Genomic DNA, 24,808 nt, shown 5'->3' on the forward strand with positions numbered 1-24,808 from the left:
AATGCACTATTATGACCTCAGATGGGTTCTTTCTTCTAGTAAGCCTAAGGGGAAGGGAAAATTGACTTGAGTCTGAGAGGTCAGACCTCTTGTGTTTATTGCACAGTATATATAGATTAGAGGGAAAGAACTGTGCAACATAGTCCTAAACAGACTATACAGAAATTACAGTGCCTATATTGTCCCTCTCTTTTTTAAAATGTATTTTCACTTCCTCTAAGAAATATGTACTTTCCTCTTGATTAAAGGACATCTTGTACCATGTGATTTTTTTAACTTAGGTATCATAGTGTTTTTTTGTTAATCTGCTTCAACAATGGTTGATTTTATAATAAAAACAATTACTTTTTTGACAATTATATTGTAGCATATGAAACTAAATGTTACCTTTCAGGACTATTATAAATAGTGATTTGATGTGTTCTGTCCACTGTATTTTAAGGAAAGCAGCATGTGCTCAGAGCTGCAGGGCTGCCTCTTCAAAAGGATTCTGCAATGCTTCTGAGACAGTTTATCTTGAGTTCATTGGGAGTTCCTTATTGTGAGTCCTTGGTAGTCCTGGAACAATGAAAGTGTTGTTATTCAAATGCACATGAATGCATTCAGTCCACAATAATAGTATTCATAGCCATCTATAAATAGTTGAAGAAACAATTGTGTGAAATACTTGATATTCATCTGAACCACTTTTTTTTGCAATGTCACATTTAAATTCAGATTTCAGAGGTGCTCCTAAGATATTCAGATATTTTTTGTTAAATTGCACAGATGGAAAAGTAGCAGCCTTTCATATTTATGTATTTATAAGAAATCTAAAAGATGCTGAGCACAGGTGTTTCAATTATAAAATATATCTTCACGTGTGATTAATGATTTTTCCATTCTTATTTTTTCTAGATACGCCATCAGTTAAGATTATCCCATCCACTCCTTTTCCACAGGAAGGACAGGCTTTAACTTTGACCTGTGAATCTAAAGGAAAACCACTGTAAGTGTTTTAATGAATGGTAAACTTTTCCCTTTCTTACCTCAGTCTTTAATGCAGGGTGTAACTGTAGACACTGCGTTTGTCAAACAACAGAAGCTCTTTCGTGTTCACTGTTTTCTCCTTCAGGTTTCTCAACACGGAATAGGTATACATTTAGAGAACAAATATCAGGCACACAACCAGATGGCCCCACAATGGGCAAGATGATGTCTGAAATGCTTAGACGTGAATGCAAGTTTGCTCAAATGGAATATAGCAGTCTGCTGGGTGCCTTCTGCCATGCCATTTCCCTCCCAATGGACAAGACAATTTATTTATAGAACTAATGAAATGTGGAAGTTATGGGATTGTTATTTTAAGAAATATGCATCACTTCCCTTAGATATAATTTAGCAAGTTAGTGTCAGTGAATCTCTGGATTTCCATTATGTAGGGAAGAAAAGTTTGGATGTGCAATATCCATCCTTGCATTAAACAAATTCAAATTTCTATCTTTCTCAGAAGATACTGACTACTCTTTCCCAGAGGATGCTGATGGATGGCAGCATGCAAAGAGGAAAGGGAAATAAGAAAATTTGTTTATGATACAGAAAAGAAAATTTACTCTCAGAAATGAAAGCCCTTCTTCCTATTCGCAAAGGCTTAAGATTGGTGAGGCAGGATTTACTCATACTACAGTCTTGCCCAAATCTTGAAAGACTTTCACCCACAGTCTGCTGCTACTTCAGCTGCTGAATTTAAACTGCCACTCTGTTAGCCAGATTTACTCTGTGATTTCAACACTGGAGATGAAGGCCTAGTTCTCCAAGAGTAATGACCCAGGCTCAGGAGAGTCACAGTTGTCATCCTACTCAGGATTGCTTCTCTATTTACACTTATCTCATATATATGATATATATATATATATATATATATATATATATATATTCTGACATTTGCAGCCAGAGTTATTGCCCATATTTTTGTAATATCCCAATTCATGTAGTATATGTGAATATTAATTCATAGATGAATAATTGGTTAAAATAATCATATTTTGCTTTTATCTACTGGTTCCAGAGTTATAACAAATATGCTATTATCATTTTACACATTATATATTTTAATTTACTCTCCTGTATTATAGCTCAATCACCAGTGTTTCTTATATTAGTTCCTCTAAACACCCAGGACACTAATCACCAGGACACTACAGTAAAGCTAGAGTCAACTTTTTTTATTTATTCTTTCGTCTAGAGGTGATTCTTTGTTCTTCCTGATTGTCTAGAAGTCTACCCACTCCTCCCCATTTTCAAAGTATCACTTTCAATAAACGAAGGCATTAACCTCTTCAAAGAGGATAAAACTTGTAGTTATCTATGCTTTATACCATAGTCAACACAGTTTCAGATGAAGCAGGCAAGGACACAGAACAAGGGAAGACTGCAGAGAAGCCATTTGCTTTTTCTCAAAGGGAATCCTCATGTCTGTAAAGAGAATGGTCTTTACTAGGGCACAGAGAACAAGCAGAAAAGGGAAGGGGGTGAGTCAAGAAGTTCATCATGGGGGAAGGACAGCGTTGCTCACAGGAAGGCCACTCACTTCTGAAGAGGCAGCATAACAAGTGGGAAAAAGATGATTAATACATTTCAAAACAATTTCAAGGTAAGGTATATATTAAAGCAGAATAGGGAGACTGACCATGTTTTTAAGAAACAGATTTGAAAGAGTGGGAATCAAAAGGAGGAGCGTGGTATCCCATGTTCCCACTGGGCAGTCTAAAATTGTGTCATTTATTCTGGTAATCACCACCAAAGTTCCGCTCCATTACTTTGCAGCTACTGCACCTGATTCCCCACTTTGTTATTTTGACATCACCAAGAGGCAACACTATTGGTTTAACATTCAATTGTTTCCCAAGATGGTTAATTTCTATTATATTTCCTATTTACCTGATCCACATCTAATGAGCAAGTGGGAATCAGAAATATATAGCAGATGACAACACTTATCTTCATCTTATATGCAACCTGAACAGCATCCTTAATTCATGTTTGAATCTTCATTGTTTCTTTTGAACATATGTGTGACCCACATATGATTTCCTAAAGAACGAGCGATTCATTATTACATGCATTGTTTGTGTTAAAATGACACCACTATCTTTGGTATAAATCATAAAACTGCAGCATGGCTCCTGTTGCAGTAAGACTCATGTTTGTAGCCTGCCCTCCAGAATGCTAATGTTGTTTTCCTTGTTCTAAATGTGAGGGCCCCAGTGACTGTTTATGAACAATCATGCCTTATTTGCCTGCTTTGGACAGGAGCCTTTTGCCATTTTCCTGTACAACAGCTGCATATCTTGGGCCAGTACCAAATTGTTCCACTTGACATTACTATAGAGGCATTCTATTCTTTCCTTAAAAGAGAGATTACTGTACATGTCTATTGTTTTAATTTTTGTCTAAAGGACCAAGCTAGTGCCAGGCACTTCTCTTTCAACTCCCCCGAGATTCGCCAACCCTTTTCTCTTTTTGGCTGAATTCCCAGACAGCTTTTAGACATCACATTCTCTATTTATAAAAGTGGAAGAAGAAAAATACCCTTTATATTACATTAGAGGCATGAACTTAGAAGATGCAGGGTGGCCCCTACATGCTGTGACAAGTGAATCAGCATTCACTTTAACCCAATGTTTAGAACATTACAAATTTACTTTAAAAAAAAGAAAGCAATGAAACATTTTTCTAGTGAAATAAGTGTACATTTGACATTTATTCTATAGAAAATAATTATAGGATATGATTAATTTCTCAGTGTATACAGCACAATGCTTGTGTTGTGGTTAGTATTTCACCTTCTAGTGATTAAATTTTCCTTTTTTTCCTTGGAAGAAATCTAGTTTGCATAATTGCACAGAAAAAAAAAACCATCCTATTCTATGTAAGAAGAAAGATTTTAATCTTTAGAAAGACAGATCACATGCCACTGAGCAACTACTGAGGGGTTGGAAAGGAACAATTACATATACTTTGTAGATAGGATTAAGAATTAACAGAGACGTCTAATGTGTACACACGAATGCATTTCCCTATGAGCATAATAGAATTGTGTCTTCAAATGACAAAAAAGTTAAGGCAAAACAGTTCTATACCAGTCAGTTTCTTCAGCCTAAAGTGAGCTCTTCTTAAAAAGCACAAATCATATGTTATTTGCCAATTATTACATAATCCAATTAGTGAGAAGAAACTGCAAAAGAAAACTTGAGTTAATGAAGGCAAGTTACCATCCAAAGTGATACATTTTTCACCAAAGGGGGAAGGTATAATATTGATGTAGCAGTATAAGTCTATTCTCCAAGCAATTTCAATTCATTCCATCTAATGCTTAAGACATCTTATTAACATTTGTATTTCTCCTGTGTGTGTGTATGTGTGTGTGTGTGTGTGTGTGTGTGTGTGTGTGTGTCTGTAATGAATATATCTATGTGTGCATGTGTGTGTAATTTCTCCCACCAAATAACACCTCAGTACCTAATGACCACAGGAAAAATAAGTATCTTTTGGTGAAGGAAGTCATTATAAAGTACCTCACTAAATTTTTACTCCAAAGTCTTAAAACATACTTAGTATTGAGTTGTTAGTTAACAGTAATAATAAGTACAGAAATTGAATTATTATCATAGATTCTTATATGTCCCTCAAAGGTAATATTTTGATCAAAATAAACACATTCTAGGACAATGGTTCATGAAGTTTTAAAAACATCCAGGAGACAAATGAATCAACATCGAATTCAAAGAAAACCTGTTAGGTCACTACAATTAATAGCATTTAATAATAATAGCAACAAAAATAGTAATAATAATAAATAATATTTATATACAGAGACGCTCATTCCAAATTTCCATAACAAAGGTAGAGCCACACCCTATTCTTTCACAGCAGCAGCCCATGTGGTCCTTTGCTTCCATCTCATGGCTTCAAAATTTAATCACACATTCACTGTCTGGAAGCACACAAGTGGTTATCTTGGAAATGAGGCTGAATGTTTTGGTTTTGTTTGTAAAACATGAAGCTGACTCTCAGTAATCTCCACGGCTGTTATTTAGGCTGGGCATCTGTGGTGTGCTGGGCACTCAATCATTTTCAATTAAATGTTCCAGTGTCTTGTGCAACCCATCAGAATCTGCAGAACCATGGCTATAGATCCACAGAGAATATGCACTTCTTGATCATTTTCCAGGAAGGCAGTTTTCTTGCAAAGAAGCCAATTATTTTGAGGGATTATGTAAATGTTTAGCTGGAAATCTAAATCAGAATGTCTCAATATTTAAGACACGATCCTGGAAAAGGAACCATCATATTCATGAATGAGATCTCAGGAAGCAGACCTTTAGGCTCATATGTTTAAAATACGTCTTGTGTGAAGACATTAGGTGTGATATTGTACAATTTTTAATCTTTACCTAAACATTATTATGCAGATTTCATGTGTGTTTACATGTAACAGAATCATCCATGTAGTAATTTTAGCAAAGATATCAGGAACAGAAGAAACTCTTGTCTTCCTACTCTTATATGATAAAGAAAACAGAAATCATTGCAACTATATGTTAAAGAATAAACTATTTTCTTCTTTTAAAAGTTACACTCAGCAATATGTAATATTTTTTCCTCTCAGATTTTTTGTATAATATGTGTCATACATTTGGAGATAATAATCCTCTAGAATTCACCAGTATAACTTACAGAGAAATATGTTATCTACTGCCTGTTACATATTTTAACTATCACTTCTGTAAAAATATATGTAGGCAAAAAAATATGTGAACATAATTGATTCAAAATATCTTTAAAGGTTAGGTTTTTCAAGACAACTTACATAAAAATTTTTTATCCTATGGGGAACAACTTTATCCAGTGAAAACATGTAAAACAAATCTTCTTGCATGAATCATGAGTCACACATGTATATACCTCACTGCCTAAAGATAGGCACTTTAATGATGAAAAAGTCAAACAGCAAATAATGTCACAAATTTCAGAAAGAAGACCATTTACAAAAGGTTCCAATATAATAGGAATAATTGTCCAGGGACTGATGAAGGCCTAGAGTTCCAACTCCTTCAAATGCAGAGTGCCAGACCTACCTCGGATGCTTGAAAGACCAAATGAAGAAGAGAGGAAGATACAGTTTTTTTTTCAAAGACAGGGGATAAGAGCAGCACAGATCTTGACTCATGGTTAGCCGAATATATACACCACTTCAGCGTGCAGGCCAGGCCTGAAGAGTGGCATGGCATCAGAAAAGGAAGAGGAAAAATATGAGCTGGTTTACAGTGCAAGGATTAGAGTGTCTGGTAACAAAGGAGCACTTCCATGTATCAGAAATGCATTTCAAATTGCCTTTTGAGGCTCATTACTATTTCATCAAATAAATTTTACTTGATCTTTCTTTATAAAATCCAAACCAGTAATTGATAAAGAAGAAACTTTAGTATAGATATGGAGGAAATGGATATGTAATAAAAATTTAAAGACACAGGTAGAGCTAGTTTTTCTTGGAGATGTGTTACCTAGTATTTTTTTAATGTAAAGCATAAATAATTTGAAAATCATTATATTGAACATGATATTTACAGTCAATCTGAGTGTTAGGACGCTATGAATGAGCATGTTAAATTTTAGTGATTTTTAAGTCATTACAGAAAAAAAAAGTTCCAACTGAAGAAATTTTAGTTCTAGAAAAAAGAATAAGAATGCTACTAAGGATGATCTGTTTAATAATACAGAAAAAAAGTATATTCCTTTGATAAGAATTTCATTGAAATATACTCTCAAAGTTTTAAATTTCATATTAAATTATCTTTAGTCTTTACATACATAAGGAATGTAATTCCCTGCTACCACATATATGAGTTATGCCTGACTATTAACTTCCCTAGGACTGTCAGTACTAATATTAGAGAAGACGCAAGCAGCATTTACAGTGGACAGTGATAAAAATGAAAGCAGATTGACACATTTAATTAGTATCAGTTTGTAGTGCTAGGAACAACGGACTTAACTCTCTCAGGAAAACAGAACCCTGCCACTTCAACCTAGCACTGAAGTGGCTTTTAAAGGAAGAATCCATTTGAAATGTAATCTCTTGCATCATATTGTCCTGACACTCCACTCTCCGCAGCTTGAGAAACTGGTATAGTCAGGAAATTCAAAGTTACATATTTTGATGCAAAAAATAAAATAAAATAAAATTTTAAAATGTTCCAGAGGAAAAGTTCAGACAATTATGTTTTTTTAAACAAGCTGAGAAAACTCTTTATTTAAGAATGATCCTTCTTAAACATATCATGGAGGTTTTATGCTTAATGCAAACACATAATAATTATATTGTAGGAAGCAACAACTATTTACTCAAGGCTTATTGGATTTTTAATTACAAAATTAATATTCTATGCTTATCAAAGAAAGAAATGTTAAATGCAGATAAGGCCTGGGTAAATTGTTTTTCCCACATCAGAAATACTAATAGACCAGTTTAAATGTTTTTTTCCCTAACTTTAAATAATTTAACTTCAGTACAAAATTCTATCTTTCCTTTAGGGTCATAGAACCTTATCTTTTCTAGGGATAATCTTTTGTTTGTTGTGACATAAGTTGGTTTGAATTATACAGTGTGAAGTGTGATTGCATTGTTGCTCAGTACTTTAAAATAACCAATTAGTAAATACCATGTTATCAATGAAAAGTGGGCCAGGGTTTCTAGTCACTCTAAAATAATGCCATTAGGATCTAGCCTTCTAAAGGGCACTTGATCTTTGCATATAGTTTATTTCCCATTTCAACCATAAGCCTTTGAACTCAGAGGCAAGAGGTGTCTTAGAAAACATGACCCATATACCATATGATAAGATTGATGAGAAAAGGCCATATATTACTTGCTACTTAAAATCTAAATATGATGAGAAGTCTAATTTTGATTTTATTATCCCAAAAAAATATTATCATTAATGTAATGTAGTTCCTTTTACTCGATGCTATACAACCTCAATATGTTTGCCGGGGTATATCTACATGAGTAAATAAGTTGGAATCAGAATTTCCACTAAAAATTAAAGGCCGTACACCTGTTTTAATTTAGCACTTCAACCCGACTTTATTTACAACTGCTTTAAGATGTTTTTGCCTCTATCACATAGAAGTACTAAAAGTGACTTCGCTAGGAGTTTCCATTGTCAAGCTTTTCAATTGGAAGGACTGTGAGGAAAAAAGTATAAATAGAATAAATAGAGTATTGATTTCATAAAACAATGATTCAGATACAAAAATTCCAGATTACACAGTATGGTCAGGAAGGACAGGGAGTGACATACAGAAAACTGTGGGCAGGGACATCTCTGTAACAAGCTGGAGACCTAACTCATGGTCGGCTTCTGGGAGAATATGAGAGGGACTCCAGCAGAGACTTCTAGAATCAGGGCCCATAAAGACTGAAGAGAACACCCTCTAACTAGAGAGGTGTCCTAAGAGGGAGAAGAACACCAATCCACCCACAAAAACTTGAACCAAAATTCACCTTGCCTAGAATATGTGTAGAGATAAAGCCAGAGCAAACAGAGCAGAGGTTGAGGGAATGTCCAACCAATGCCTGGGCCAACCCAAGACACACCCCGTGGGAGAGAATCAGCCTCTGACACTGTTATTGATACTCTGCTATGTTTGCAGACAGGAGGCTGGCAGATTTGAGAGCCTCCGCCCAGCAGTGAATCAAAACAGATGTTGAGACTCACAGCTGAACATTGGGTTAAATGTAGGAAGTCTTGTGGAAAAGTGAGGGGAAAGAGAAAAGGCCCTGGATGTGACAGGAGCCACACAAGAAGACCAATAGAGGCAACTAGCCAGGGCCCAGAGAAGCCTGCTGAGACTGGAGCATCAAACAAGGAACCTGCATAGATTGGAACTAGGTTCCCTACACATATGTAGCCAATGAGGAGCTCAGGCTTCATGTGGGTCCTCTAGTAAGGCCAATGGGGGCTCTTCGTGCCAGCTTTCCAATCACTTCCCTTTGGAGGGATGGCCTTGTCAGGCCACAGGGGAAGAGAACAGGCTCAGTCCTGAGGCAACTTGATGAGCTGGGGTGGATGGGAAGGAATAGGGGAGGGTTAGGGGAGAAGAGACTGAACATTTTGTTTTATTTTATTTTATTTTGTTTTATTTTGTTTTATTTTATTTTATTTTATTTATTTTTGAGACATGGGCTCACTATGCCGCTAGTTCTGGGCTAGTTATAAAAAGTTAGGAATGCTACAGAAAATATATTTTTTGAGGTGATGTTACTTAAGTATGTTCCTTGTCTGTGTTGTTATTTCAAACTTTTCTATTTTTCTTTCCATTTGTACTAAAAAATTAAACTATGAGAACAGAATTCTAAGAAATCTATGTATAAGAACCCTTGTCATTCTTATTATAATGGAAGTAGACTTGTTTAATTCCTACTTTCAGAGATTTCTATGCATTATGTGGAGAATTTTGATGGAACAGGACAGCTGGATCATATAGCCAGGAGAAAAGTAAAATGCATTAGTGTGTGTATGGTTTCCCCAGGCATGGCAGGTAGAGACAAGGATTTCCGGGCTTGCTAGCTACCCAGCCTAGTTAATTGGCACTCCCCAGTTTAGTCAGAGACCCTGTCTCTAAAAATTAAAGAGAACTGATGAGATGCTCAGTAGGTAAAAGTGCTTGCCACTTAAGTCTGGAATCCATGCAAATGTAGAAGAAAAAAAAAAAAAGAACTAATTCCAGGAAGCTGTCATCTGATGCTGACAGGCTTGCCATGACATTCAACATACTTACTTGTGCTGTATGTACCGGGTACACAAAAAAGCAATGCCGCATCTCACACCAATATCAGCAGCTATAACAACAACAAAGTGACAATAATAATAATAATAATAATAATAATAATAATAATAATAATAATAATAATAATAAAATTTAAAAAGTTTTCCAGCTCAAGAAAAAGGAAACTGGACATTGGTCTCAGGTTCTTTTTAATTAATTAATTAATTAATCTATTCACATTACATCTGGATTATGGCCACATTCCCTTCTTTACTCTTACAAGCACAGTGAATACATGTGTATGCATATCTGTGCACTTGTGCACCTACACATCTAAATACACTTAAACATAAAGAAATAAAAAAAGACACATGGAAAACATTTTTTTTTACTATTAAATAACACATCAGTTAAATCTGAAAAAAAAAGGATGAAGCAGAATATTTACTCCAAATACACCAAGCAATATTTTACAACAATTTGCATACATGTAGAATTTTACTTACAAATTACATAAGAACATATTATTTTGGCATTAGTACCAAATGACTCTATGTTTTACATTCAAGATGGTCAACCTGAGAAATACCCTCAAAGTAATCATTTTTTAATTATTTCCTGCTTATCATCTCATCTGTAACTTCCAACAGACAAAAATGTCAAAATGATTCTTGGAATCTGTTCCAGCATTGAAAGACCCTTTTTTTAAAAAAAACTTTTTCTTTATTTGTTTCTATATATTTTAAAAGTACTAAGCAACCTCATCTTTTATTGTTTCTCTTGTCTATGTGTCCCATCAAACCCCCTTCCTTTTCCCCCTCTCTTGGTCCTTTTTTTTTTCTGTCAACTAAATGTGGAACTGGACTTTAAGCAGCAGCCTCAGTCTACCCAGTGGGAAAGTGTGTGGGTAACAGCACTCTAAGGTTACTTATCTTCTGAACATAGGAGAATTAAAAATTTTCTTCATCTATCAATTTCAAACTGATTTTCAGTTCACATACTTTTCATAGTCATTAGGATTTTCTCTAAAACTTAATAGCATTAGCCAGAGACTTTCCCACAGTTTTACAAAATAATTTTGTAACCTGAAACATTTTTGCTTAATTCATAAAATGGAATCGCATGTTTATGAAAACAATACATTTTTAATATCCTATGAAAATATTACAGATAATAAAGAGAAGCTTTGTTTTAAAACATCTATTTGATAACTAGTACTAAGTTGAATATTTTAATATTAATTGGAAACATGTGTAGGCTGTTTACAATCTGTGCACAAACTCTAACCTGCATTTCATTAAACAACATCTTGTGGTGAGAACATTTTTATCACTCTGAAGACTTATCTCCCAGAATAAGATCCTGAAAATTTTAGTATGATGTAACACAGACTTCAATCACAATCTCTTTGTGTCACCACATATGTAAAGGTTGTTTTACTTATTTATTTTTGTTTTGTTTTTCTTTGCTGTTTTGCCATTTATTTTCTATTCATTTACTACATTCACTAGAATGAAGTTGTTTTGTTTAGAAAAAAATTAAAATACAGACTGAGCACCTAAAATTTCAACACATCCTTTGATTTTTGTTCCATACTATTTTAAATACATGTCTAAATTTCATTATGTGTTTATATAACCATGTGCTTAAGAGGTAATTGAAACCATATTAACCAATTTTAAAACATCATCACAATTTAAACTTGCAGTGTTAACTTTGGGTATATGGACAATCATATCTCACTTACCAATCTCAAATTATACATCAAGAATTGCCTTGTTCTTATAAGTGCTTTATTTGAGAAGAACTACAAATGTTAGTGGTTTCAAATAAAATATTTCCACATTGTCTTTATTATAGGTTTTATATGGCTTTGTGAAAAACACAAAAACTGTACTATATCAGTTCTGATACAAATCTCAGTTTCATTTGACCTATTTTTACCATTTCCAGGGATGCTGAAGATATGCACACAAAAATATTATACAGGGTATTCCAAAATTCAAATTATTAATTTCTAATAGCAAGTAGAACAAGTCAAGACTTATTAGCATTTGGTTCTCTTTTACTAGGTATGTTATTAAAATTCCCTATATCATTGGATATGGATAATAATGTTTTCCCATCATTTTATATACTTAGACCTCTTCAATTTCTTTCGTATTTCAGACATTTCATTGGTACAATTCTGGTAAAATTTCCTTTATTTCTCTGCTCTCTTTTTTTCTGAAGAGACAGGAAAACAACAAAGTGTTTCCCATTCTCTACTAACACACTGCAGTAATTCACCCTGCTCACAAGCATATATGTGCCAGCCAGTTTCTCCCTGCCAGCCATCAGTCCTCCCAGGGACGGCCACAAAGAAACTTGTAATTCACGTCAATTCTGACTCCATGCAGCTGGAGATAGTGTCAAATCCCGCAGCAGGAAGGTTCAATCCCAGGAATCGGCTACTGTGTCTTAGACCAGTTACACATAGCGGACTGTAAACCATCCTTCTGATCAACACAGTCTGAACCAGCATTGCTGTGACTTCCCTCTCTGGGTTCAATTAATTTGCTAGAATACTTCAGAGAAGCACTCAAGCCGTCTCTTTGTTACAAAGGTTATTGCATAAAGTACAGGTGAGCAACTAAGTGAAGGGGTGCACATTGGAAGGGGTAGAGAAAAAAGACAAACTGGAGTCCCTCAATCTGGGGGAAAAGCCTTCCTTATTTGTTTACATGTAGGCACACACATACCTCCACACACCCACACACCCACACACATTCATATATGTATTATATAATTATGCCTAAGTGTGTATACCAACAATTTCATAATGTTTAAAGCTAGTCCTAGTCATTATCATCCACTCCCTTTCTTATCTCCCTCCCATCTCTTTTTTTAATGACATTTTTTATTGAAAAATAAAAATCATTCATATTACATCTCAAGTGCTATCTCATCCCGTGCATCCTCCCATTCCTCCGTCCCTCCCGCTTTCACCCCATTCCCCTTCCCTATGAATGTGACTGATGGGGACTTTCTCCCCTTGAATATGATGCTAGGTTATCAAGTTTCTTCTTGGTAGTCTTCTATCCTTCCTCCGAGTGCCATCGGGCCTCCTCATCAAGGGGACATGGCCAAATAAGGGGTACCAGAGTTCGTGTGAAAGTCAGTCCCCAGTCTCCACTTAACTGTGGAAAATATTCTGTCCCTTGTCTAGGTCTGGGTAGAGGTTTGATGATGACTGCACATATTGTCCTCGGCTGGTCCCTTACCAATGCCTTTTCCAGGTTCATGACTTCGGTCTTGCTTTGTGATGTATTTAGTTTGATTGGGGCTATGTGTGTGGTGTAAGTCTGGATCAGAACTATGCATTGCATCCTGGTAGTGTCATCAGTCGGAGAACATCCAAGGTTGTGACTACTTTATTCCTGAAGCTAAGAAGCAGTACGTTGTTCAGCAGTGAGGGATAAGGGACATCAGAGCACCTCTTCTTTCCTTGGTTGACTGTTAGTGCGTCCGTTCCTGTGACCCAGGGCAGGTGTCTGTGCTGCTGTGTGTCTGTGAGTGTAATCGCTATGTTTTGCCCAGAAGATGAGATTTTTTATAGCCCTTCCCCTCAGATTCACTCTCCCATATTCTTTCTCCTCAATCTTTTGTCATGTTGCTTGAGGTTTTGGGGGGAGGCTAGCACTCATCCATCACTTATTATGGGCACCTTATGAAGCCTCTGCCTACATTGTCATTCACTGGGAAGAAGCATTTTGTATTAGGGCTGAGAATTGTATTTCTCTATATATGTTTATATAAATATAAATATAAATATAAACATTTAGAAGACAAATTGATGGCAATTTGATTTCATTAAATGACAGTATTCAGTTACCTTCTAGAGTAGCAGTTGTCAACCAGTGAGCCACAACCCTTTTGGAGGTTATATATCAAGCTATCCCACATATCAGTCTTTACATTATGATTTATAAGAGTAACAAAATTACAGTTATAAGTAGCACAAGAAACGAATTCTAAGAGAGGGGTCACTATAACATGAGGAATCGCATTAAAGGCTCTTAGCATTCGGCAATTTCAGCCACTGTTCTAGACCCTATGATCTCAACTGCCCACATGTGATATGACCAAACTTACTCTATAAGGCTTTGATACCTTCCTGTGCAGCAAGCCTCAATATCAGTTCAGCAGCAATTTTACTTTCAAAGTAGTTTTGCCCCAACTCCACAAATGGGCATATCTTGCCTGGTACTTTTGCTTTAGTTTATAGGAGTCACAGCTGGAGAAGACTGCAGATGTCTTTTGTCCCCCAGCAACCTCTATAGCACTTTCTGAGGCTTTGAAGTTAGATGTCAGGAAGATGTCATTTCCATCTTGATATCTCTATGGCATGCAAACAAGATATGTGCATGTGTAGTTTGTGGTGGGGGTGTTAACCAAATGGTCTTAGCCCATGGACGACCAGTTGGATGAATGTCAAATGCCACCATTATTTTGTGGAGGTGTCGTGAGGTTACCTGACCAAGGGTATCCTGCTTATGGCAGTAGGGTTTTGTTAGCTAACTCATGGTTTCTAAGAGAAGTTTTTCCACTAATAAATTTTCCACATGATAGCAGTTCTTTGAGTGTTCTTGGAGGCTACATCATATAGGCCTGACTGATCACATCATTCCACATTAGTTACCAACTCAACCATTAACACCCATCCCCTCATAGAAGCAGGGAGGGCAGGAAGTCTCCATTCTGAAGCAAAGTAGCCCCTTCTGAAGCTCCCCACTAACCTATGGAAAGTATCTCTTTATGGCATGTCATAGGGTGACCTCAGTAAAACAAAGCCATTTTTTTACTACACAAGTAGTTGAAATAAATTTTGGAACATTCATCAGAAATTGGTGTCAAAGCCTAACTGCTTTAGCAGGACTTCTAACTAAAATACCTGCAAGAGCACAACGTCAGGAAAAGAAAGAAAATTATGTATTTCAAATTCACCAATTCTGAAATTATTAAAGAGTGTCTGATACTTCATGTAAAGTGCAACTCATAGTCATAGATATCAGTAATTAAGAAATCTCATACATTGTTTTACTTTATTTTGTAAATATATATAAGTGTGTGTGTTAAATATATATGAATATATATATATATATATATTGTGTGTGTGTGTGTGTGTGTGTGTGTGTGTGTGTGTACGTGTTTTCTCCAACAGTGTGTAAAGGGACAACTTTCAAGACTTACTCTCTTTCTACCATGTTTCCAGACATGGAATTTATACTGTCAGAGTTGGATAACAAGCACTCTACCTTGTAATCCTTCTCTCAGGTCTTCTGAATCCATTTTTAAAAGAAGTACTTCTAGATGAATTCTTTAGGAGAGCAGAAAAAGTGGTAGACATTTGGGGGTGTGAAGGGTAGCTTCAATAAACATCATGCCACAGTGGTAGGCAAGTGGCATAAAAATGTAATTTCAAGTAAATTTGAGGAAAACCTGTCTCAATAGAGGGGGTGAGGCACACTGTGAGAGGCTCATGTTTAACAGCAGCATCTGGACACTGAACCAGCATAAGCAGAGCAACAGAAGTGACAGCTGCAGAGACTCGACAAATTTGTTCCTAAACAACTCTTATTAATTAAGTAGAACAAAATTAAATTATATTGATCTTGCCTCCAACTCTTCTGCGTTAATGCTTGATGGCTATTTTGTACTTTGTAAAAGCCATCACATAGGCGTAAAAAGGTGGCTCTAGGGATTGTTTCAGTTCATGCAGAGGACACTCAACGTTTCTTCTTTTTTCTCTCTACTTGCATGCTGGTATCCATCAGGCCAGAACCTGTTTTGTGGACAAAGGATGGTGCCGAATTACCAGATCCTGATCGAATGGTTGTGAGTGGTAGGGAACTCAACATTCTATTCCTGAACAAAACAGACAATGGCACATATCGATGCGAGGCTACCAACACTATTGGACAAAGCAGCGCAGAGTATGTCCTCATTGTACACGGTAAGTTCTTTTGGCAAGAATTACTTGTGAAAGGAGGAAAATGTTTCAGAGCTATTAAAACCTGTCAAAATTGTCAGAAAAATAAGTTAAATTGATCTTCTATTTCTTTCAGAAGGACTTCTTATGAGTATAGGTAGCCTCAAGATGTGCATTTAAAATGTTTCAGGGTCTGACTAACAAGAAAAAAATTAAAGCATATATAAAAATAAAATTATTTTTTGAAAAGCCTTAATATAAGCAATTCAATTAGATATTTGGTAGTGACCTGTACATTATATTAGTGATTACATTTACTATAATTGAATTTTAGTTTAATTCAGAGCACTGGAAAGCATTTCTCTTAAGTTAACTTCATTGTACTGTCTAAATACTGCGCTTTCTAAATACTGAACTTTGGCACACAAAAGATAATAATGCAATTGAAAGATAAAGGTTTGCAATAGGGATGATTAATTTCTTATGATTTGAAATTATTTTCTCTTGACTTTGTTCAACACAAATTCTGTTTGAATGCAAAAACAAAGCAGAAATGGATATGAGTACAGAAAAATGACTGTTTTACTCAACTTCCAAACACCATGGCTTCTTCATAAAATGGCTTTAATGTCTGACTAGAAGGGAAAGCATTCCCATACCATGCATAAATACTTTACTCAATCCAGTTAGCTTCCTTTTTAGAACAGCCTCTGGCACTTCTGCCTGTATTCCAGAATACATAGTGAATCTCGGGTAAAAGAATTAGCAGCGAATGTCATTCTTCCCTCATGTATATCACCAAGATTTTTTTCTGAGAATATTATTTTATCTATTGCAAAAAGTGAACTACTATTGTATTTAAAAAACAGTAATAAATTCAATACCCTTTAAGAATCATCAGAAGTGTGCTTACTGTCTTTCATCTGAATCCAAATATAAAATACTGCTAAAAACATGGATGAGGCATATTACTTTCAATGAAAAAGCAAAACAATATTTGAAGAATTAACTCTAATTCTTTGAAATAGGTTTAATGGGGAAAACATTCTTTTGTTATATTTACAGGTATTCTGTTGGTATAACACAATAAAATTTAAGAAAATAATACGATAATTTATATTTCTCTTATTTTCCAAATTGTTATCGATAAAAAAAATCTCGCTTCTTAATGTTATCTTGCTATAGTAAAACAGTGAAGACACAGAATGAATAGACTTCACAAACACGCTAGAAATTATAGTGTTCAGTGTTCCATTTTTAGTATATTATGAAGAGTATATATATAAAAAATCAACCTTGAGAAAGATCCCTAATCTAACTGGAACAATGAGGCTTGAGTTAAATGTGGTGAATTTCTGTGGGTGAACACACCACCTTCGTTACAGATGGAGTGTAAGGAGTCCTGCTTCACGCACAAAATTTCTCAGTATTTAAGCAAGGGATATAAGAGTACATATCTGTGCATCATGTGCCCACAACTTAAGTCTAGTACATTTGATTCCTCTAAGATTTTTACTTGCTCCTCTCAAAGAAGAGACACTTTTACATGTTGCATAGCATGACAAATTGTGTTGATAGCAATACCCATGAAAACTATGGGCAGGTGAAAGAGATGTGACTGAGAAAAATAATGAAAATATGTCACTTGTTTCTTTAAAGCAATTCAAGTGGGGGAAAATTCATTTTTGACTCTGTGTTTGTAAGCTGGCAACAGCATGATTTTGCCAAGAGCCAAGGTATCTTTAGGTTGTTGGCAGCTGGCATATGTCTAATAAATACTTTCCTAAGCACTTTTTAAGAAGTCATTTTTGGCTTTGCTTTTGAACTCCAATTCATCAAAAGCACCCCATCGATTAATGCCATTCATGCTGCTAGATAAACGCTGTGAAGCTCAAAGTAGTTTACCTACTATTATTGACACATGTAATGAGAGGCTCTGTGAAACAGTGAAACCATATTGCACTGTGTTTAAAGGGGGCTCCAATTGGTTTCATTACAAAATAAAGGGTATTTTCCCCATTGCACACTGGGTATAATGTTTCATCATTCACTGGTTGTATAAATGCAAAAGTGATCCTCTTCGGTTAATAGTTTGGCTGTTTCAAAACCCTACTGAATGATGAAATTTCAGTGTAATTTTGATCATAATGAGTGCTTCATGTGTTCATCTATGATAACTTCACCGTTTTATATTTTACACCAAGGTTGATTTTTACATGAGCTGCGATGATTTAACACAGCTCTAATACAGAAGTGTTTTTATGACTCAGAACTCATGTCTGAATCTACTACAGATGCCTGTATATACTGATTCCTAAATTGATGGAGGTTGGGCCATGTAACTGTAGAACCATCAACAGCACAGATGGGAGGGTCTTTTTAGATAATATTCCATGGGGCCAATGATAGCATGTGTTGACCTTTGATGACATTTAATTCTTATAAGCGCTGATGTTTTGGGTTCTGCAGGTTTTCTTCAACTCCTCGCTTCCATCAAACCTTTGAATTTTTTTTGGCAGAAAAAGAATTTTATTATTATAGCAAATACTAGAGATAATCAACTTATAGGCTTATTTCAGCTCACAGTTTTCAAGGTTCTAATCAATGATGTGGCACTGTTGCTTTGGGCCTGAGGCAGGTTGCATGTCATGATAGAAGTGTGTAGTGAGCACAATCAGAAATGAGAGAAATAGGAAAAAGCTGAAGACACACATTTTTTGAGGGCATAGAACTATGCCACCCTTGAATTTTTTAATTTTGACTACAGATAGTAGCTTAAGCTCCTGGTTTAAAACTTGCCTTCAATGACAAGTATAGGGGAAGTCAGTATATAAGGAACTGTACGAAGAAATATTACACATACACAGCCTTTACACTGTTAAGGATAAGCTAGGGAAGACAGTAGCGCTTTTCATTAATAAGTTCAGTAATGGAAATATTAGCCATTAACTTAGTAGACAGAGTTATTTATACTATTTAATTTCTGTATCATAATTTTTTGTATTTTACTTCTTTATAGAAATGTTGAAGATTGTCTTTTGTTATTATTATGCTATTTGTTTAGAAATCAATGTCTGTAGTTTTAACAGATTATAGTGTTTTATTCCGTTGGTATCTCTGCATCTCAATAAATCAGACCAAAATAGCATTCTGCTTATTCATCAATAACTTACTATATATATTCAGACTCAATGATAATATGAAACCAAAACAAATTGCATTCAGTACAGTAATAGTTTATAGGGACAAGAAGGTATTACATCAAATAGTCAATACAAATAGTGAAGAATTCAGGAAAGATGGCACTGTAGATAAGAAAAATCTGTAAGGGTGTAGAGAAAGTACTCAAAATTGTAAAAAAATAAATGCAACATTAGAGTTCCATGTTAGTCTTAAATAAATGACATATTTCTAAAACGGAAATATTTAGTACACTATCAGTTCACAGATGTGCCCCGAATTGCACCAGAATTCTTGTATTTTGGCCAAATTAGATATGGACAGATTTAACACTAGTGCTTACTGAAAAATCAGACAGGAATATATTTCTTCAAATCGTTTTTAAATGCCATATATATCACACATCCCTAAAGAACAAAAAATTAGTCTTACTAATCATTCTTGCAACATCCAGCGGTATAAAAGCTAATGATATATATAGCAGGATAAGTTCAATAAACAGTCTCGTTTCTCTAAGATTTCAATCTTTAAGAGGCTACATAATTTATTCTTCCCAACTAGTCGTTTCCTGGATCAGCATCTAACTACAGTACACCAAATGCACATAACACACACACACACACACACACACACACACACACACACACACACACACGTTTCTTTCTTCTACCAGAAGCTACAGAACTTGGACAGGTACATATTGTAGATAAACGCTGTGGGCAACAGCATCAACGCTGCAGGGGAGAAAGCTAAACATGGTAAATGAGACACAATATTACAGAAATTTCCCATGCTATTCCTTTTGCTTACTCAAATTTACCCTTTGTTTCACCACAGCAACATTTACATGTGAGTTAAAATTCTTTTACCATTGTCTAACTTATTCTGTGTCCTTATTCTCTTCTACAAATGAAATATTAAAGGTTTAACCTCTTCATTGTCTTAACTTATACTGTACTGCTTTTGAATGATATTATACATTCTACACTTTTACATGCTTTAACTTACAAAAATGTATGTTTTTTATAAGAATTTTAATTTTTACATACATATCACAGAAACAAAATTCTCTACAATTATTATTTTGATGGCAGATATTAAAATAGAATTGCAATTTTCTTCTATTTTTATTCTCCCAATCAAGGTATGGCAGCTGTTTATTTAATAGTTCTAAAATATCACTGTGAAATTTTAGTTTATTTGTTTCTGTAGGTGTTTATTGAAATAAATCCTGATAAAAATGACATTTCCATTGTTTGTTTGCAAGACAATTACATCAGTGATAACACACTTAAGTAAAACCACATATGTCTGATATGTGATCTGTCACACTTTGTTACTAGTTTCTACTATAAATGCCTATATATTTTAGTTTAATGAAGAGTGTCAAGGTATTAATTGTGTCTTTCTAGCTTTAAAAATCAGTTACAATTGCTATTTTCACTCAACATGTATTGTTAATAATAAATATTAATATGTGCCTGTGCCTAGACAAAAGCAAATGATTTGCTCAGTGTAGAAGAAAACCAAATTGAGGCAGAGAAAACAAAAGTTTTTCACTGCAAGAAGTATTTCTTGTACATCACCGCTTTCAAATATATACCTAACATAAATAAAATAAATACAGTCCTTAAGTTTATTATTACCTAATGATAAATTTAACAACATAATACATTTATAGTTGTATGATGTAATTTATTTTCAGAAAGATTGAGCATAATAATTTTAAATCTCAGAAATCCTATTAAATTCTTGCTGTAGATCTAAACAAATAGTATTGTCATATGCATATACCTACTATGGGAGAATAAATTGTACATTTCCTAACAAGAATAAGAGTGGCTAGTGAGTAAATGAGTGCTCCAAGCACAATAACGTGAAAAGGGCTCTGCTGCTCATCATCCTAGTTAGGCCGAAGATTGAGTCTCCTTTGACACATAGTTTCAATTACCAAAAAAGAAACTACTTAGAGGCATTGAAGGATGATGTATTTATGTATTCATTCATTCACTCATTTATTTCCTAAGTGGTATTCCGGACGAGAGGATTCTTAGAAATCATGATGAGTGAATTTTGTGTAGAGTATGAAAGAGAAGACAGGTTGAGAACAGATGCACAGCCTTGCAAACTTTAAAGACGGATTCAACCACAACCTGTTCTCTCAGATAGAGCCAGACCTAACTGACTGGGAAATTAATTATGTGTACTCATTATGAAATATTTTTTCCTGGAGAAGCTTTCTTTAGAGACATAAATGGAAAATACATGGTGAAGAGTAAAAAGGGTAGACAAGACATCCCTATACAACAACAAATGCTGTGCTAATAATGGAAGGTCCTGTTGTTGCTGTTCTCAGCAGTACTGGCTGAGATCTTCCAACACAGGCTCTGGTTGGATGACGCTTTAATCTTTGAGGTATCACATCACTTCTAGACATGAAAAAGTCGAGATGCCTGTAGGAAACACATGCCTCTGGCTGTTTGAATTTGCTGCCAAATTCTGCAGAGACAAGTGGAGATGAGAGCATTGTGTTTGATTAAAAACATCTAAAAGTGTGTGGTGATGTGTGTGTTTTGGACAGATCACTCTCCAAAGTTGAATGGAATTTCATCCTTTTGAGGTAAAAATTCAGTGTGTAAATTGAGTTTTCAGATGTCATAGTACAAAATGCATGCATATATCACTCTAATGTAAAACTTCTTCCCGATCTAGATGGATGATTGTCAGAATGTCCAAGGAAAAAATACTTATTCATAACCTAGCATTCAAAAAATTCAACACTAACAATAAAGTTGCTCTACTTCTATATAATCTTTTTTGCCATTTGCATTCTATAAAAATGTAAACACAAATGATTAAATCAATTGCACTCAAGTGTTCCTGGTATGTTCATGTGGAAATCTATCTAGACCCTAAGCTTCCAACTATATATACAGATCTTTTGGGTTTTGCTCTTTTTTTAACCCAAACACGTGGACTTTAATTGGATCATTTGTTAGAGAATGTAAGCTGTATGCCATGGCCCTTGGGGGAGAATTTGGCTCTGGTTTTTAAAAACTATGGGTTTTACAGAATATATGCTTTGTAGCTTACTGCCTTTTAATTTCTACCAATGTAATAAAAATATATTATAACCATTGTAGAATCTAAAAATAATACCTACCTCATTTCTACTTTTCTCCTACCAGAATCCTGTGAACACTACTTATACATGAGGCTTGCTGGCTTGTCTTTGTCTTTTCACTGACCTCTCTGGACTAGGCCTTGAAACATTTATCAATAAGCAGCCTAAAATCATGTGCATGTGAAGGGAGGAATTCACTAGCATTAGTTATGTTTAAGAAACTGAGAATTCAGTTTAGTTATGGATTTTAAGGTTCTTTTCAAAACTCAACTATTCATAAATTTAAAAACAGTTATCACATAAGTAGCATCTTACTTATTGTGTGATAACAAAATTGGTAACCTTTCCAGACTAATTTGTCTAAAATATGTTTTGTGTAAGTATGAGAAATAGTCCCTTCCCCAATGTAATCACTTTTAATTATAAAATATAAGGCTGGGGAAAGCTAGCGCAGCATTCACAAAACACAGGATTAGTGCTTAGAATCATAGATAAATAGATAATATAAATAAATAAATAAAGTAAAAATGGGTATGATTCCATATACCTGTGATCCAAGAACATAACAAATAATCTTCAGGTACTTGCAAATTCCAGGACAGCCTGAGCAATATAACACTCTGTCTCAGAAATACAAAACAAACAGACAAAATCCAAAGCAAACAAGTAAAACAACAGCACCACCACCACCCCAAACAGAACAAAACAAAAACCCTAAACTGTAGATTTCAAATCAACTAAGGAAACATTTGTAGGGAATCCATTGTCAGAAATGTAGAGTGGCAAATGTTGAGCAACCGTGGTGGCAATTGAAGAGGAAGTGGAAAACACCACCCAAGGAAGAAAATTAAAGAGAGATTTAAACCTAGGGATTGTAATATAGGTGTCTTAGTAAGAACAGTGATTTTTTTCTATCCTAAAAGCATCAATTGATATTAGCATTTTATAACATTAAGCCTTTCAGGTACCCAAAACATTTTCTTGAGGGTTTCAAAGTGATGTGGTTTGCACTATAAGGTACCACCTGACATGACTTAATTGCACTTCAAACACAGACCAAAATCTTCAGGGATAGGACGTCTTACAATTACATAGAAAAGTGTGAAGTTATAGTTTTCAGAACATCTTTCTTTTAGATCGGTTTGACTTACCAATATTCATAATCAGATTTAAAGTGAAATTACCAAATCAAATGCTCCATTTTTAATAAAAAGGATTACATGTGGTTGTGTCAAATAACATGCACAAAACCTCTTCATTTCTTTTGCCTAGAGAATGGAAAAACAATTGCTAATTTCTCAGTACTTTTTAGGCCTCTTTCTTGTATCTCTTCATTAACTTTTAAGAAATGGCAGTAATGTGCTCCCATAGAATCATATGACTTAGTTTGGGTACAATGCTCCCAGGAAAGATGTGCTAAATGTGATTCTAAATGACAGAGGGCGATCCAAGCTGAAGGCATTTATGATCTTGCTTTAAGTTTCACTTTACTTGTGTCAGGTTGAAATGTAATAAATGCATTCTGAAGGGGGAAATGCGTATTACTATCTTTCAAACAAGACATGGACTCTATTCATAAACTTTTCATGTAATTACTTAGAACTGATGGCTACCACCTACAGTTTAAAGTTGTAACACTTTCCAATTTTCAGGGGTGGCTTTTTGTTAATATCTTTGTATAAGGACTCCATTTAGCATGAGAAGGAGTGGAAGCAGCTAGAAAGATGCTAAGAGAATCATTCCAATCTAATTTGGAGATGGGTCCCATTTTTGAAGCTGATGGTGTTATGATAGTTCCCCTAAGATGTAGTGTCACACCGCTGAGTTGAGGTCCTGTCAGCCTGATGTGTGCCAGTTCACGGAGTGGTCTGGAGTTGTCATCACTTTATGCTGTGACTTAAATAGGCAGCTACACATGGCTGAATATAATGGGGGCAGATAAATGCCCTCTTAACAAAACCAAAACCAGTGAACATAACTCTTGCCATTTCTTCCAATGCCAGAAAATGAGCAGTACAAAATTAAGGATTCAATATTATTTTTAAGTCAGAGAAATGTGAATGTTTTCTAACATATTAAATTCATACCCTAATTCTCTTATCTTCAAAATCCTAACCCTTTATGTGAACATCCAGTAATAGTTCTTAAAATGAACTGATTACTAAGACCATCAAGCAGAAAGATTGTAGATGCATATGGACTGAGGACTAAGCCATAACAGGTTGTCTCCCTATTTGGGCAGTAGTCTTTGGAGAGAAACAAGCAGCTTGGGCTTCTGGGGCTCTTTAGGCTTAATTTTGTTTCCAAAATCCATCCCAAATGCCATTTTTAAAAAGAGAAACTGCCACAAAACCAAACAAGTTGACAAGTTAGAAATTATGCACTACATTTATAGAAAACAGAGCATACCTTTAACCTGAAAAACTCCTTTCTAGAAAGAAATAGGGTTGTGCCTCTCTGCAGGTTAATGTATGTTGTGCCTGCTGGAAGTGACTTCCTTCTCACAGTACTACATAGGATCTGTGGTGTTCTAATTAGCCCCTGGAACAAGACCTGGCTCCCATGTTTTCTTATTTCTTCATTAACATGCGAAGGGAGGGACAGTTTCCCGTTATTTTAATTGGCATTTATGCCTTAGAATTCTAACAAATTTTAAATGCTGACAGCTGCATTCAGAGCTGAAGCTTCTTCAGGATGTCATACTTTAATGTTATAGACCA

The 24,808-nt window shown here is 35.0% G+C and overlaps 1 protein-coding gene across 4 annotated transcripts in view; it reads left to right on the plus strand.

Annotated features, from left to right (window-relative positions):
* The window catches only part of CADM2 (cell adhesion molecule 2), a 918,732-nt gene that overhangs the window by 823,177 nt on the left and 70,747 nt on the right, over nucleotides 1-24,808 (plus strand). For all 4 annotated transcript variants that reach the window (XM_084801707.1, XM_084801709.1, XM_084801708.1 and 1 more), the window contains 2 exons: nucleotides 898-988; nucleotides 15,630-15,808. In XM_084801707.1, the coding sequence (XP_084657833.1) occupies nucleotides 898-988; nucleotides 15,630-15,808 (270 nt within the window). The remainder of the gene's footprint in view (nucleotides 1-897; nucleotides 989-15,629; nucleotides 15,809-24,808) is intronic.

The sequence above is a fragment of the Acomys minous genome, assembly GCF_964271855.1.
Source record: "Acomys minous genome assembly, chromosome: 11".
NCBI classification, from domain to species: Eukaryota; Metazoa; Chordata; class Mammalia; order Rodentia; family Muridae; genus Acomys; species Acomys minous.